The sequence below is a fragment of the Leopardus geoffroyi genome, chromosome B2 (assembly GCF_018350155.1).
Source record: "Leopardus geoffroyi isolate Oge1 chromosome B2, O.geoffroyi_Oge1_pat1.0, whole genome shotgun sequence".
In the NCBI taxonomy this organism is placed as follows: domain Eukaryota; kingdom Metazoa; phylum Chordata; class Mammalia; order Carnivora; family Felidae; genus Leopardus; species Leopardus geoffroyi.
The window spans coordinates 23,726,434-23,743,279 of NC_059332.1; the positions used below are offsets into that span (position 1 = coordinate 23,726,434).

General features: G+C 41.6%; 1 protein-coding gene across 6 annotated transcripts in view; it reads right to left on the bottom strand.

The window, feature by feature from the left end:
- Nucleotides 1-16,846, bottom strand: part of CDYL (chromodomain Y like) — a 240,871-nt gene that overhangs the window by 71,983 nt on the left and 152,042 nt on the right. For 4 of the 6 annotated variants that reach the window (XM_045497546.1, XM_045497545.1, XM_045497547.1 and 1 more), the window contains one exon: nt 749-1,415. In XM_045497546.1, the coding sequence (XP_045353502.1) occupies nt 749-1,415 (667 nt within the window). Of the gene's footprint in view, nt 1-748; nt 1,416-5,382; nt 5,491-16,846 lie in introns of those variants that run through there. The other 2 variants (XM_045497549.1, XM_045497551.1) reach the window with 2 other exon arrangements.

The window sequence follows — 16,846 nt, forward strand, 5'->3', positions numbered from 1 at the left end:
ATGGGGGAAGCAAAGGGGATGGAAGCTGTCCGTGATAATCCCACCTGCACCATCTGAGAAGCTGGGGAGGCCATGGTTCAACCAACTAAGCTGCAGAATCCAAGAGCAGGAGTGGAAACAAAACAGGAAATACCACCCCAATTGAACAGACTCCTATTCTGTAAAAGGGACAGTGGGATCCGAACAGTTGACCATTACAGAGAACAAAAGCCCAAATCCCGAAGGTACATTGTACTTTCACTGAAAGAAATTGCTGGTTATGTAGATGGATTAGCAAAATAAGGATCATGACTTCTAATCTAAGGATCATGACCCAATACAGGTCACACTCAGAAAATTCAGACGGACCCTGAACATGAGACTCAGTGTCTGAGATGCATAAATGTTCACAAACAAACTTGTTATAAAGGAAAACTACCGAGCATAACCGATTTAGAGCAAGACGCCTTTCAAATGGTGGTACAGTTTGTGGATGCACACCGAACACATAGCGAGAGCCGATTTAAAACATAAATGCTAAAGGCTTCAGGTGAGGAAAGAGGCTGTGGCACCTCTCACAGTTCCAGGGCATGTCTGTTAGAAACAGACTGCAGGTTCCCCAGATTTTCATCGGCCTGCTCTCCGGACCAGGATCAGCATGTATGGAAGGAGCACCTACACACCTTGAAAAAGTCACCAGCATGCTGAGTAACAGCCCGTGGCCATCGACAGGGACGCTGCCCACTGAGCAGCTCACCTGGACACTCACCTTTTCCGTTAACAGCTAATCCCGTGGCCATGGCCGCAGTCACAGGGCCAGACACCTGAGGCACTAATGGATGTATTCGTGGCCTGCTCCCCATTCTAGCTCGCTCTGCACCAGGGCCCAGTAAAGCTCCGACTGGCTTTTCGGCAGCCACTTCTGGTGCTACTGTGTCCTCCTGACCCTGTTCGACGGGGTCCAGTTTCTCAGGGCTCTCATTCTGAAAGCCGTCCACTGCGGTCCTGCTCTTAATGGGGCTCTTAGGCACAAGTATCTTTATACCTGATTTTGCCAGGTCCATATTCTTCCGGTTTGAGAGAGATGGAGCTGTGTTTCTCCTGAACTTCTGGCTGGCAGCAAACAGCTGACTGTTTTTGGACTCGTGGTCTTTGCCAATCACTAGTGACTTAGGAGAGGTCTTGGAAAAGTTGCTGTTGGTGGATCTGGAGATCTGTTTCCTGGCATTGTTTGGAGAGGTCCTGTTTGTTCTGGGTAGTGTGCTTTCTTTCTGCTTTTCAGTGTGGCGTCTGTTAAAATCGTGGATGTACTCCTCACAGTTCACAAGGTGCTGCTCTGGTTCCCAGGTGTCATCCTCACTGTCATAGCCTTTCCACCGCACCAGATATTCTGTCTTCCCTTTTTTATTTTTCCTTTTGTCAACAATCCTTTCAACCTGTTTGTCAACAGAAAAGAAAGAAGTGTAAACATACCATCTGAAAAAAAGCACAGAGTTAATAAGGAAGCATCAAAAACAATAAAAAACACAACGGATAAGGAAAACAACCTTTTCTTCCCCATGCCGAACCATCTGAAAATCAGGAACAGAACATTTGGGATTTTAGCAGTTTTGCTAAAATCAAGTCAGACAAAATGCTGAAACTTTATGTCCAGAATATATGGAGGTACATTAGGTAGCTTATTTTTCTGTGATTCAAAGGGGGCTCTTTTAAAAATTTTTACATGAAACCTGGACCACCTGAGTTGGTTTTCAGTTACAACTGGCACAGGATTTGTCACCTACAGCCTTCTGCCTGGTCATCCCTAGGGTACCAATGGCAGACACTCACACACTAGCTTGGCTGTGCTAAATGCAGGTAGCTACCAAGGGCCCAGGGCTGAGGAAACACAGTCAGCATTGGAAGCAGCATTAGAAGCACTTGGTTAAAACTGAAAAAAAGGTCAACAGACAATGTGATGCTCTATGGCTAACAAAACGGTCTGGAACAGTTATTTACTTTCAAATTTTGGTTTGAACTCATTTTATGCTAACACCTTCAAAGGAAAATGCTGTTAATCCTGGAATTTGATGGTCAATACATCTCATATCTTTTTTCTTTTATTTATATTTTTTATTTTTGAGGGGGTGTTGGTAGCACACAAGCATGAATGAAGGAGAGGGAGATAGAGAATCTTAAGCAGGCTCCACACTCAGCATGGAGCCCAATGTGGGGCTTGATCTCATGACCCTGGGATCATGACCTGAGCCAAAACTGAGTTGGACGCTCAACCAACCAAGCCACTCAGCACCCCAATACATCCATATCTAGCTTATGAATTCACACAAATTTATGAATCTGCCATGAAAGACAGTTATTATTATTGTAACCAATTCTACTACCTTAACATTCTTTATTTTAATTAATTTTGTTTTGATTTGTTTTAGAAAGACAGCATGTGTGAGCAAGTGGGGAAGGGGTAGAGGGAGTTAGAATTTTAAGCAGGCTCCACTCAGCATGGACCTCACTGCGGGGCTTGATTTCACAACCCTGGTATCATGACTTGAGCTGAACGCTCAAGTGACTGAGCCATCCAGGTGCCTCAGTACCTTAACATTCTTAAGTAGAAATGGGTGATCTTCTATGACTTGCATAAATGAATATATTTGACATAATATCTCCCATGTTATTGAGGAAACACTGAGAATCCGTTGTAACCTCTCTAGTTAGCATAAAAACCATCAGCCTGCTTCCCCAGTGGCAGCACACATCTTTGTACCTTGTAGGGAGAGGCCTACAGCCATAGAGCAGCTCTTTAGTTAAGGATGCAAAGTCTAAGCCCATCAATTACCAAGAACATCAATAAATTTCTGGCAAAGTTACAGGTCAGGTCAGATGACACAAAGGTATATCTAGTTCTCCAACATTCCAAAATAACAGAGGCTAATTTAGAGTACCACTATAGACACTTCTGGAGAATGGGAGAGTACCTTACCCATCATTTCCCCTACTCTTAAACTCCCCCCACCCCAAAGAACTCTCCAATGTCTACCTGGGATATAGGGAATTAAAGCACCTAACTACAGAAAAGCCTAAAATTAAATACACATTATTGCTTCTGTGCAAAAAGGATTAAGGGTAAAGAAAGGACTTGTTTCAGCAGGTGGCAGATTTCATGCCTAACAAATCTCCACAGAGATAACTAATCATCTCTGTAGATTATTAACTAATAACTAATGTCCGATCTGCATATGTAAGTCCACACAGTCCACAAGATAGCATGGAAAGCTTTGAAAGTAATTCTCTTCCTGCTCCTTTGCTTGCCAAAAGTTATGTATAAAGGCTTAAGTACTTCCATATAAGTAAAAGACACATTTCTGGAAAATTCTACACAAATCAATTTCACAGCAGAAATAGCTTAAAAGTTTTTAAGACAAGGGGTAAAGAGATTGTCTCTTAAGAGAAAACTACATTTTAATACTTATTTTCTTTAAGTCAATTTCCGTCCCAGAAGCATGAAGTACAGCTGACCCTTGAACAACACAGGAGTTAGGGGCACTGACACCCCCCCTCCCCCCCCCCCCCCCCCCCCCCCCCCCCGTCTCTAAGGCAGCAAAAAATCTACATATAATGTTTGGCTCTTCAGAAAGTTAACTACTCATAGCCTACTGATGACTGGCAGGCTTACCAGTAACATATACTGCCGATTAACACATACTCTGTGTGTGCATTCTGCACCCTATTCTTACAATAAACCAGAGAAGAGTTAAGAAAGTTAAGAAGAGAGTTAAGAAAAGAGAGTGTTAAGAAAGTCCTAAGAACAAGAAAATACACTCCAGTTCTGTATTTATTGGGAAAAATCTGCACGCAGTTCAAAGCCATGTCGTTCAAGGGTCAAGTATCCATTACACCAGAGCAGCCTCTTTTCCTTAAAGCTGAAGGGCGGGGGGGGGGGGGGGTCTAGTGATGCAGGATGAGACTCCTGCCCCTCCTCTCCTTGCATCCCTGGTGTTTCCTCTCTAGGGCTGCAATCGAGCCTGTGCTTGCCAGTCCCCAGCGGCCTGCCCCCCTCCCAGTGGCTGCGGTGCTGAATGTGCTATTTCAAGTATACTCAGTGGCCGGACTTTGTTTAGACACTGAAGGGAGGCAGTAAGAGGGGGCACGTCAGACTGGGGGGATGGCAAACTTCAGGCCCACACAGACCACATGAGCTCCCAACCACTGAACTCTGCTGCCGCAGCACAAAAACAGCCACAAGCAGCATGTAAATGAGGAGACATTAAAAACAAAACAATTCTATTTACGGACACTAAAGTTAGAATTTTGTAATTTTCATGTGTCATGAAATATTAAACTTTTGGTTTTTTTCAACTATTGATACATGTAAAAATGATTCTTCAAGTTAACCTGCCAAGTCATAGTTTGCTGACCCTTATGTTAGACTGTGAGAAAGCCACAGGACATAGGACATTCAGGTTGCAGACTTGCAGTCCTACTAATTCTCATGGGGGAACATGGTTTGCAAACTGATAAGACGTGTGGCTGACAAGGGGCCGGCAACCATGCCTTTTAAGTGGCAGGTCTAGAAGCGTCACTCCGGGCACTAGACTCAGGAGAGGGAGGTTTGGGCCAGTGACCACCACAGTCTTCTAATACCAATCTCACACTAAACTGGGTACGTGACACCTTCTCCTCTTCATTCAGGGACAGATGTCCTTCTTCCCCCTTTGAAAGGTAAAGTCCTGCTGATTCCTAATCTGACTGGCTAAAATAGTCTCCCACAAAAAGGCATTGCCTGGATTTGAAAAAAACTTACTGTAATATTAAGCCTAAGATAATTTCCAGAGTGCTTTTATGGTGGCGAGGGAGGAAAACCTTGATCACAAGAGAAACACATAAATAAATCTTCCTTCAGATTTTCAGTCCCTTCTGTGTGAGTCCTTCCCCTCCCTGCAAACATAACTGTTTCTGAAAACTATTATCAATGAACAGTGTTTCTCACAGTATATGCTCAAGTATCCACTTCTAGTTACAGAATTTCAGTGCAAAGAATTTTATGTAAAACAAACATTACATCAGTATAGAAGTTCTATTATAGATTCTTAAAAACCAAGACAAAATGAAGAAAGGCATGAAAATCGCATCCAAATTACTTAGATTGTTTTGCTATGTTACCCACAATCACATGTGCAGCAAAATTCTGGCAAATCCAAATCACAATAGCCTTCTTTGACTCCCTGTGTCATAGTAAACTCACCAAAGTTCTTTTCGTTAGGATTTCCTTCTAAAACTCAACCTAAAAAGCCAAGATGTGACACAAGTAGAGCAAGGCTTTCCTTAACATTACAATGTCCCCTGATGGTTTGCAGAGCAGTGAAATTAACCAAAAAGGATCATTCCAAACACTGAACACACTTCACCTACCTCAGAGCACATCCTGATAGCTGTGGCTCCAGGAATGAGCTGAAATGTGCTACCAGGTTGCAGAAGCCAGAAAAGGATGGACAAAAGGTTCACCAACACAGGAAACAAAAACCCACAGAGAAGTCCAAACTGGTTGAAGAGCTCAGGAAGAGTAGGAAGAAAGAGTAACTGCTGCTGTTACATTTAAATGCCAAATGGCCTAGAAAATGTATCAGGGCAAGGCATGCAAATATATCAGCTTACAAGAAAAGACCTAAGTTGCAAAACAATCACAGTAGGAAAAATTTGGCACATTGTATCATCGTCGACAACCCTGTCAGCAAGATGCTGTTGCTTGCTGATACTTGCCGTGATTCCTCCCAGAACAGTGGAACAGGCTGCCAGGATAACTCTGACACCACAAGAGATGCTAAGAGCTTTTCTCAGGCTTGGGTCTTACACCAAAGGCTGGGAAATTCGAAACAACAGCATCACTATGGAAAAAATGAATAAACAAAACCCCTGCTTTTATCAAAGAGTTCTAGTGCGCCTTTGAAAAGCAACGGCTTTTTATTTTTTCTTCTCTTCACATTTTTATTTAAATTTAAGTTCTAGTTAGTTGACATACAGTGCAATATTAGCAACAGCTCTTTAAATGAGGGAGAGGAGTGTGTCACCAGCCATTTGAAAAGTTGTGTTTACTATTAAGAATAGGAAAAGTTGCCTGAATTACTAAGAACATTTGCTAACTATTAAAAACACAGGCAGACAGTTCCACTGCCAGAAATAAAGGAATAATATAAACATAAATATTTGAAAAACACTGTAAAGAAACCAAAAGCCGGTAGAAACTGAGGGGATGGGACCCTTCAAACAAGAGAAGCCAAGGGCTTCTGCACTCCCCAGGCGGCTGGCAGGACTCAGGCAGAAAGTGCAGTCTTCCAGGCTTTGACGTCAGAGGGCAGAGTCAGGGATTGGCAGAGAGATCACAGACAGGAGGGCTCCACGGAAAGGGGAGCCCCCCAAACAACTTTATAACCCCCCTCAAACCCCAGGCGTGCTCCTGGACTACCATACCAGGCTCGTGGAGAGCAACAATTGGTGTGTTGGAGGCGCTGGATTTGGGGATTCACTGGGAGAACTCCCAAGACTCAGCGTGCAGTCTCTCTCACGGCTGTGGCTTAATACAGCGGGAGGACACTAAGCACAATGAGCAAAGGGAGAAGTGTGTGCAGGCAAGTCTGAGAGAAACCAAACACGAGCCTGCAAGGTCCTCTCCCAGGGGACTCTGACAGGATGAGCTCCGTTCCTCCAGCCACAAGATGTCATAGCACATGCAAAATGCTGTCTACCAGAGAAGCTCATTAAGGACTTCCTGCCTGGGATTTTTATTGGGGGCTGGCCACAGAGGCATCCTCTGCCTAGCATGTATCAAAATTCCAGATTCTTGAAGGAAAGCAGTGTTCAGCATAAACCATACCAATGAACACCATAGTCAAACCTAAACGAACCAAGATAAGGACACCACCAGCCAGCCAGTGAGTAGAGGACAGGAGACATTACAGACAGGACCACAACAATGGGGGCCAGGAGGCAAAGCACTGAAGGGAAAATCCTGTTAACTTAGAATTCTAGATCTAAAAATATGCTTCAAAAGCAAACGTAGAGTTCCCTTTCTGGGATAGCAGAATAAATAAGGAGCTCTGTAAACACCCTCTCCAACCAAACAAGCAAAGCTCGTGAACACTACTACAAAAAAAGAAAAAAGGGGGCGCCTGGGTGGCGCAGTCGGTTAAGCGTCCGACTTCAGCCAGGTCGCGATCTCGCGGTCCGTGAGTTCGAGCCCCGCGTCGGGCTCTGGGCTGATGGCTCAGAGCCTGGAGCCTGTTTCCGATTCTGTGTCTCCCTCTCTCTCTGCCCCTCCTCCGTTCATTCTCTGTCTCTCTCTGTCCCAAAAATGGATAAACGTTGAAAAAAAAAAAAATTAAAAAAAAAAAAAAAAAAAGAAAGAAAAAAAAATCACAAAATCCTAAAGTCTCTGGAAATTGTCCTAAAGCCATGGAGCAAATGGAGGAACACTTATTCAACTAAATCTACTAACTAATAAGAACAGAGAATGTTTATGACATGTGAGCCATGACCCACCTCCTTCCCCATCTACCTTCCAGTTCAGTGTGACAGGAGCTCACTGGGAGCTCTGGGAGACCAAGAATACAGGCTCTCTCTCTCCCTCTTAGCTCCCAGTCAAGGCTTATCATATCACTAGGAGAGACAGGCCACCAGCATTTCTCCTCTCCCGAAGGAGAAGTAAGACCCCTGATGAGTATGACTGAGTATGACTGACAGGTCAGGGACTCATTTCCTCTACCTTACCCCCTATTCATAAGGAGTTTCTACCCCAGGAGTAACAGGGCAAAACTACTGGGGACTTTGACCAATTTTGCCCCAAGTCACTCTGAGGGGAGAGGCTCTATATTGGGAGAAGCAAGCTGAGAAGACCAGAGGCTACCACTCTACCCAGCAGTCAGACAGGTGGTTCAGAGATTTTGCCCTGAGGGGAGAGGTGATCCATAGGAGAGCTGTTCCCCAAAACAACTGACTTTGTTTGAAACAGAGTATGGGTACATTTGAACCCAAGGATGCTCTTGAAAATGATAATGCAAAGCAACAAGCTAAACTATAACTCCCCTAGTCACCACAGAAATCCAGCTAAGAGCCCTCCCAGGATAAGAACAAATCTCAAAGACTGGCCTCAAAAACTATACCTGCCGGGGCACCTAGGTGGCTTGGTCGGTTAAGCGTCCGACTTCGGCTCAGATCATGATCTCACGGTCCGTGAGTTCGAGCCCTGCGTCAGGCTCTGTGCTGACAGCTAAGAGCCTGGAGCCTGTTTCAGATTCTGTGTCTCCCTCTCTCTCTGCCTCTCCCCTGTTCATGCTCTGTCTCTCTCTGTCTCAAAAATAAATAAACGTTAAAAAAAAAAAATTAAAAAAAAACACCATACCTGCCAAATTTAATTGGATCAGACTACTGAACAATTAATGCACCAGGCACTGTACAAAAACAATAGACAGACCAGCCAGTAATCAGTGGAGTCTATCATGCTAGGTCTAACACCAAATAAAGCTAGCAGCTTGGAGAATCAGGGAAGGAGATGGCCAGAGAGCCCCACTAAACCCATGTTATCCCAGGACAACTATGCACTTGCCCAAGACTGTGCCTGCTGGGGAGTCCTATTGAAGACTTCAGAGTAGGGGTAACAGATTTCACTAAAACAGTCTAGCCAAGTCACAAAACAACCAAGCAAATAGCAACAACAAGAAGTCTCGGGGGGTGGGGGGGTGGGGAGAGGAACCAGCATCCAGAACTGCTGCCATTACATAACCTAAAATGTCCAGTTTTCAAAAAAAAAAAAAAAAAATTACAAAACATGAAAAGACAAAAGCACCAGTGAGGCATACATAGGGGGAAAACAGACAACAGGAACTACTCGTGAGAGGGAGGGATGGCAGGTATAGTGAACAAAGACTTCAAATAAGGGCACCATGCTTAAGGAAGTCAAATGAAGACAATATTACATCAAAGAATATCATTAATGAACCAGAACTGCAAAAAGAACCAAAGGGAAATTCTGGAGTTGCACTGTACAGCAGCTAGAAGGAAAAAGTTTTTTGTTTTGTTTTGTTTTTTTTAATTTTTTTTTCAACGTTTATTTATTTTTGGGACAGAGAGAGACAGAGCATGAACAGGGGAGGGGCAGAGAGAGAGGGAGACACAGAATTGGAAACAGGCTCCAGGCTCTGAGCCATCAGCCCAGAGCCCGACGCGGGGCTCGAACTCACGGACCGCGAGATCGTGACCTGGCTGAAGTCGGACGCTTAACCGACTGCGCCACCCAGGCGCCCCGGAAAAAGTTTTTAATTATGGGTGCTCAACAGCTTTGAATTGGCAGAGGAATCAATCAAGTGGGAAAAAAAGATGGATAGAGATTATGCGATACAAAGACCAGAGAGAAAATAGAATGAAAACAGAACCACAGAGAAATGTGAGACATGCATATGTACACCAATATATGTGCAATGGGATACAAGGAGAGGAGCAGAAAAATACTTGAAAAAATGGCTGAGAACTTCCCAAGTTTATTGAAAAACACTAACCTACACAACCAGGAACCTCAACAAACTCCAAGGAGGATAAAAGCAGAGATCCAGAAATACATAGCATGGTCAAAATACCCAAGTCAAGCAAAGAGAAAATCTGGAAGCAGCAAGAGGAAAATAACTCCTCAGTTACAAGGGAATTATAACAAGATTAACTTATCAGAAATAATGGAGGCAAAAGGCAGTGGGAAAACATTCAAGGTACTAAAAGAAAACAAGGTCAACTAAGAAACCTATATCCAGCAACACTATCTTTCAAAAATGAAAACAGAAAAGGGTACATACTGTGTGATTCCGACATATCACATTCTGGAAAAGGTAAAACTACACAGAGTATAAAAAGATCAGGGTTTGTCAGGGTTAGTGTGGAAGAAGGGATGAACAGGTCACAGAGGACTTTTAGAGCACTGAAATTATTCTCTATCATACTTTAATGGTGGGTAAAATGTCATTACAGATTTGTCAAAACCCACAGAATGTATAATAACAAGAGTGAACCCTAATGTAAACTATGGACTTTGTGTGATATGAATTGTTGCTGTAGGTTCATCAATTGTAACAAATGTGCCACTGTGCCCCAGGATGTCCATGATAGTGGGGGAGGTTGTTCCTGCTAGGGGCAGGAAGTAGATGGGAACACTCTGTTCTCTTCCTGCTTAATTTTACTGTGAATCTTAAAACTGCTCTAAAAAATAAGTCTACAAACCACCTCCTCCCCACAAAATGAAAACAAAATAAAGATACTTCCAGATAAATAAAAACAAAATTTGTCACTAGCAGACCTGCTTTACAAAAAAATACCTAAGGAAGTTCTTCAGGCTGTAAGCAGATAAACCAGAATTCAAACACAAAAAAACTGAAGAGGGCTGGTAAAGATAATTATATAATTCTAAAAGTTTAAAAGGAATGTCTTCGTTCTTCTGACTTAAAAAGCAATTGTATAAGACAATACACATGCAGTTGTATTGTTGTATATGTTAACATATAGAAATATACAACAGTTACAAGCATACCTAGTAACAAAGCCAACAAATACACGAAGTTAAAACTGACAAGAGTGAAACGAGAAATGACAATTTAATAATAAGAGTTGGAAAGACTTCAATTCCCACATTAAACAATGGGTAAATAGAAGATCAACAAGGAAACAGAAGTCCTAAACACTACCATATATAAACTGCATCTAGCAGACATCCAGGGAATGCTCTACCCAACAACAGCATACAATTCTTCTCAAGCACACATGGAACATACCCCAGCATAGACCATATGCTAGCTCATACCATGAGCCTCAGTAAATTAGAAGGGAAAGAAAACATACAAAGTATTATCGTCAGTAAAATGGAGTGAGAATGAAAATTAACAGAAACATTTGAGAAATTCACCACTGTGGGACAACGAAGAAATCACAAGGGAAATCAGAAAATACCTCAAGATAAATTAAGACAAAAACACAACATACAGTGATAAGAGGAAAATTTATAGTTGTAAATGCCTACACTGAAAAAGAAGAAAAATTCCAAATCAATAACCTAGCCATCCACCTTTAGACACTGGAAAAAGAGCCAACCAAACCCGAAGCATGCAAAAGGAAGGAAATAAGTACTGGAGTGCAAGTTCATGGAACAAAGAATAGAAAAGCAATATTAAAAAAACCCAACAAAACCAAGTTTCCTTGAAAAGATCAACAAAACTGACCAAACTCAAGTTATACTAATCAAGAAAAAGAGAATGCTCAAATTACTAAAATCAGGAATGAAAGAAGGAACTACCAATAGGTACAGAAATCAAGATAATAATAATATCACGAACAATGGTATGCCAACAATTTGGATAACAGGATGAAATGAGCATATTCCAGGAAAGACAGAAACTCCTGACACTGACTTCAAAAATCTGAATAGATTTATAACAAATAAAAAGATTGAATTTGTATAATAGTTTGTAATAAAAAACAAAAACAAACAAAAAACTCCCCACAAAGAAAAGCACAGGACCAGATGACTTCTCTGGTGAATTCCACCAAGTTTTAAAGAAAAGATCAAGACCAATCTTCCAATAATCAGAAGAGAGAACACTTCACAACTCATTCTATGAGTCCAGTATTACCTTGATACCAAAGCCAAGACATAATGAGAAAAGAAAGCTAGAGATATTGGTTTATAAATGTAGACACAAAAATCCTCAGTAAAATATTGGAGAGTTGAATCCAGTAATATGTTACAAAAGATCATGGTAAAGAAGGATTTATTCCAGAAATGTAAGGTTGATTTACCATCTGAAAATCAGTTAATTAATGTAAATATTGTATTATGTATTATTGTATCAATGTATTGATAATACATATCAACAGAATAAAGAGGAAAAAAATCACATCTCACTTCAATAGATGCAGAAAAAGCACTTGAGAAAATTCAATACCTCCTCAAAACAAACACTCAAGAAACCAGAAATAGCAGAAACTTCCTTCACCTGATAAAGGGCATCTACAGAAACCACACAGCTAACATCACATACAGTGGTAGTAGAAGGCTGAGTGCCTTCCCCGTGAAGATCAAAAACAAGACAAGAAGGTCTGTTCTTGCCACTTCTATGTGACACTGTACTAGGGTTCTAGCTAGTTAATTAGGCAAGAAATAAAAAAGCACCCAGACTTAAAAGGAAGAAGTAAAATTATCTCTACTTGCAAATGATGTGGTCTATATGGAATAATGTTAAGGAGTCCAATAAAAACTATTAGAACAAACGAGTTCAGCAAGATCACAGGATACAAAATCAATATACAAATATAAATTGTATACAGTACTTTGAATCCACTGTATATAGCAGCAATGATCAAACCAAATATGATAAAGAAAACAGGTCCATTTACCATAGCATCAAAAAGTAAAAATACTTAGGAATAGATTTAACAAAAAAGATCCAAGGCTATTACACAGAAATATTCAGTTTAGAAAACACTGTTGAAAGAAATTAAAGACCTAACTGAATGGCAAGAAATTGCATGTTCATGGATCAGGATACATAACAATAGTATTATTATTGTATTTCCCAAAGTGACCTAAAGATTCAATGCAACCTCTACTAAAATTCCAGCTGATTTCTGTGCAGAAATTGGCATGCTAATCCTAAAATCTATATGGAATTGCAAGGGACTTAGAATAGCCCTTCAAAAGGAAGAACAACAATCTTAAAACAAGAACAACAGGGGGTGTCTGGGTGGCTCAGTTGGTTAAGTGACCGACTTCAGCTCAGGTCATGATCTCGCGGTTCGTGAGTTGAAGCCGTGCGTCGGGCTCTGTGCTGACAGCTTGGAGCCTGGAGCCTGCTTTGGATTCTGTGTCTCCCTCTCTCTCTGCCCCTCCCCCACTCATGCTCTGTCTCTTTCCTTCAAAAATAAATAGACATTAAAGAAATTAAACAACAACAACAAATTTAGACTCACACTTCTGGATGTCAAAACTTATTACAAATTTATAATAATCAAAATAGTGTGAAACTTGCATACAGACAGACATCGAGACCAGTGGAACAGAAAAGAACCAGAAATGAACTCTTATATATAGGATTCAATGGTTTCCTACAAGGATGCCAAGACTATTCAATGAAGGGAAAGAACTTTGTGGATCTTCAACAAACAATGCTGGGTAACTAGATATCCACATGCAAAAGATCAAGTTGGACTCCTACCTCACATCATATAAAAAATTTAATTCAAATGGATCAAAGATCTATATAGGAGTTACAATTATTAAACTCTTAGAATAAGAGTTTACTTGGTGTAAGCAAATGTAGATTTACATTGGTGTAAATCATTGTGCTCCTAGATTAGGCAATGGTTTCTGAGGACACTAAAGGCAAAAGAAATGAAAGAATAAACTGGACATGAAAATGAAAAACTTGTGTATTTCAAAGGACACCACCAAGTAAGTAAAAAGACAACCCACAGAATGGGAGAAAAGTTTTGCAAACTATACCTGGTAAGAGACTTGTATCGAGAATACAAAAGGTCTTATAGCTCAGTACAATAAAAAGATAAGCTTGTTTAACAATGGCAAAGGACCTGAATAGATACTTCTCCAAAGAAGATATACAAATGGCCAATAAGCACACGAAAAGATGTTCAACACCATTAGCCATCAGGGAAATGCGTGTCATAACCACAATAAGATACCACTTCATACCCACTAAGGGTGGCTACATAAAAAAGGTAAGTGTTATCAAGTATGTAGAGGAAATGAAACTCATATGCTGCATGTGGGAATATAAAACGTTGCAGCCATTTTGTAAAAACAATGTGTCAGATCCTACAAAAGTTAAATACAGAGTTACCACACGACCCACCAATTCCACTTTTAGGTATCTACCCAAGAGAAAGACAACTTTTGTCCCCAACAAAACTTGTATGTAAATGTTTATAGCATAAACAACCCAAAAGTTCATGAACTCATTAGCGGATAAACCAGTGTGTGTATACACACACACACACACACACACACACACACACACATATATATATATGTTTATTTGAGGGAATATTATTCAGGTATAAAAAGAAATAAAGTACTTATCACATACTACAATATGGATGAACCTTGAAAACATTATGTTAAGTCAAAGAAGCCAGTCACAAAAGACCATATATGATTCCATACCTAAGAAATGTCCAGAACAGATGACTTTATAGAGACAGAAAACAAATTGTGATTGCTTAGGACAGGAGTGGACGGCGGGGGATGGGGTGGGGGCAACAGTGGACAGAGAAGCCACGGAGGTGGGGATAGAAGCAGGCGATAGCTAACAGACATGGGTTTCTTTCTGAAGAGATGAAAATTTCTAAAATTGACTCTGGTGATGGATGCAACACTGTATAAACAAGAAGCCACCACACTGTACAATTTAAATAGGTGAACTGTTTGGTACATGAATTAAACTCGTAAAAGCTGCTTAAAGAAAGGCAGACATTTTAAGATAATTTCAGAGAAACAAGAGCTGGAGGAATTTTTTGCAACAGATCTCCAATAACCAAGAAGAATTTTTACCTGAAATTTTACCTATTTTGACATTTTCATGGATGCTGGTATAACACAAGATTCATCAGAGAAGAAATAAATACATTATTAGTCAGAGCAGCAGCAATTGTCAGAATATCAGCATTTGCTTGCACCAGTTACCTGAGTCCCAATTCCTACAGGACAACATAAAGAGGGCCAGGTGACAAATGCTCATCCAGTGGGCTGCAAGACAGGAGAGAGCAATTCTCAGCTTGGGGAACCAAAGTCTTTCTAATAGTCAGTTGGAATGCCTGGCCTATCTTGATCATCCCAAGCTGTAAGCAAATCTACCCTAATGTATGAAGGGAGACACTATCTTTGTCTCCAAGACTGCTTGCTATACCAACGTTATTGAAAAGATCATCCAGAACAAATGCACGGTCTCTGTTCCCAAGACATACGGAAATATAAGACACCCTAGAGAATTGTCCCCCAACAGTATCACCCTGTACATTCAGGGTGTCGTGGCTTCTGGAAAATTTTCCTGAGTATACCACTCCATCAGCTGCTGTGATCAATCTGACCATTAGAGGCCAGGACCAAATCCATTCAATTTGTCTTATACAACATTTAATTAAAGCTATTATCCACAGGACTCTAAGAATCAAAATGAGTTACCCTGCAGTCTTTAACCATGCCTTCAGTGTCCTGGACCTAGCTAGCTGAACAAATCCCATAAACTATCAGGATCTATCTCAGAAAGCCAGATGGCTTTTCCCTTAAGTTTCTGAATTGATTTTTCCTCTTGCTCTGGGGCATTAATACAGGTATAACAGAATGCACAGTAATTGCATGAGCTCTGTCTCAGCCCACAAGGAGGAAATCCAGAGCAATTCTAGCATATACACAACCCTGGCCAGTGAGTTGAGGCTGGCTTGAATATCTCCCAGGGCCAAGGCGTTTTTACTGCTCATTTCAAAGAAAGTCAGGGACAAATTTCCTACTGCCCTTTGTATGGCTCTAACAGTAGGGCTAATGGTCTGCAGGATGTATATACAGAGTAAGCCAATTATCCCTTCAGCAACCTGCTCTGAGTAACCAATGGTAGCCTTGGGGGCCCTAGGTGGCTCAGTCAGTTGAGCATCCTTGATTTTGGCCCAGGGTTGTGGGATCAAGCCTCGTATCGGGCTCCGTGCTGAGCATGGAGCCTGCTTAAGATTCTCTCTGTCCCCTCCACCCCTCTCCCCTGCCTGTGCTCACTCTAAAATAATATTATAAAAAAGAGTAGCCTCATTTTGGACATCTCCACAGCCTTAAGAGGGCTCTACAACCTACTGGTTGCTTTTCCTTAAATACCTCAAGGTCTTCAAGGACCACCCTCAAGGGTGCAAGTCACCAAGTTGTGGGATGGAAACATGCTTCTAGATTTCATACAAATACAGTCCCAGTGGTGTGCATGTTGGTCTGGAAAGTGCTGTTTACGATGACAAGAGTCTCCCAAGTGGCCCTTCTATCATGGGGGCATAGGTTGAAAGTGCCTACAACATAGCTTTCCAGCTGGTTAAGCCATACAGCTTAGTTCAAATAATTGACTTGTCCTTGTTTTTGGAGGGACTGCCTAAGAGCAGTCACTCCAACTTTATCTAGTCTAGTGAACCAGCCAGGTGACATTCATCTGCCCCATGGAACCGCAGTGATGGTTATTAAGAGTGGAGGTGTTAACAGGTGACCTGGAGCCATCCTACACTGCTTCTGATGGGACTTAGTACAGTTACAAGGAATACACCAATTCATCATTGGAATGTTTTGGGCAGGGATGGCAGATCCAAAAGTTACACTTAAGTCCCTTACAAAAATTTAGGAGAACCACACCAAGGCTTTTCCATTATTAAGGAAGACTGCAGGGGTGGTTCTGAAAGACAAGGATCATTAATGTCCCTCCCTTCCCAGTACCTCCAGACATGCAAAGCGTTCTTTTCTCAGGGGCTGGCATGATGCCTTCTCTCCACCACCACATGTTCCCATTACAGCAGCTATTTTCACCTGTTTGTCAATCATACCTTACCCACACCTAGACCTTTGCAAGGAAGGGGCAGGTGCAAGAGAAGTGAGAGCATTTTTATGCAGCTTACACAGATTCTTTATGTCTTCCATGTTGGCCAATGTGGGCCCTACTGGGAACTCAGTAAGCAGGAGGAATAAACTAAGTGGTCATTATCCTAATAATTTAGGCTCCTCCTGTCAGTCCAGTAAGACCATTCAGTGGCTAGAGCAGAATGAATTTCAAATTTCCTAAGTCCCCATTGGCTGGGCTGTCACCCAGAGAAGTCT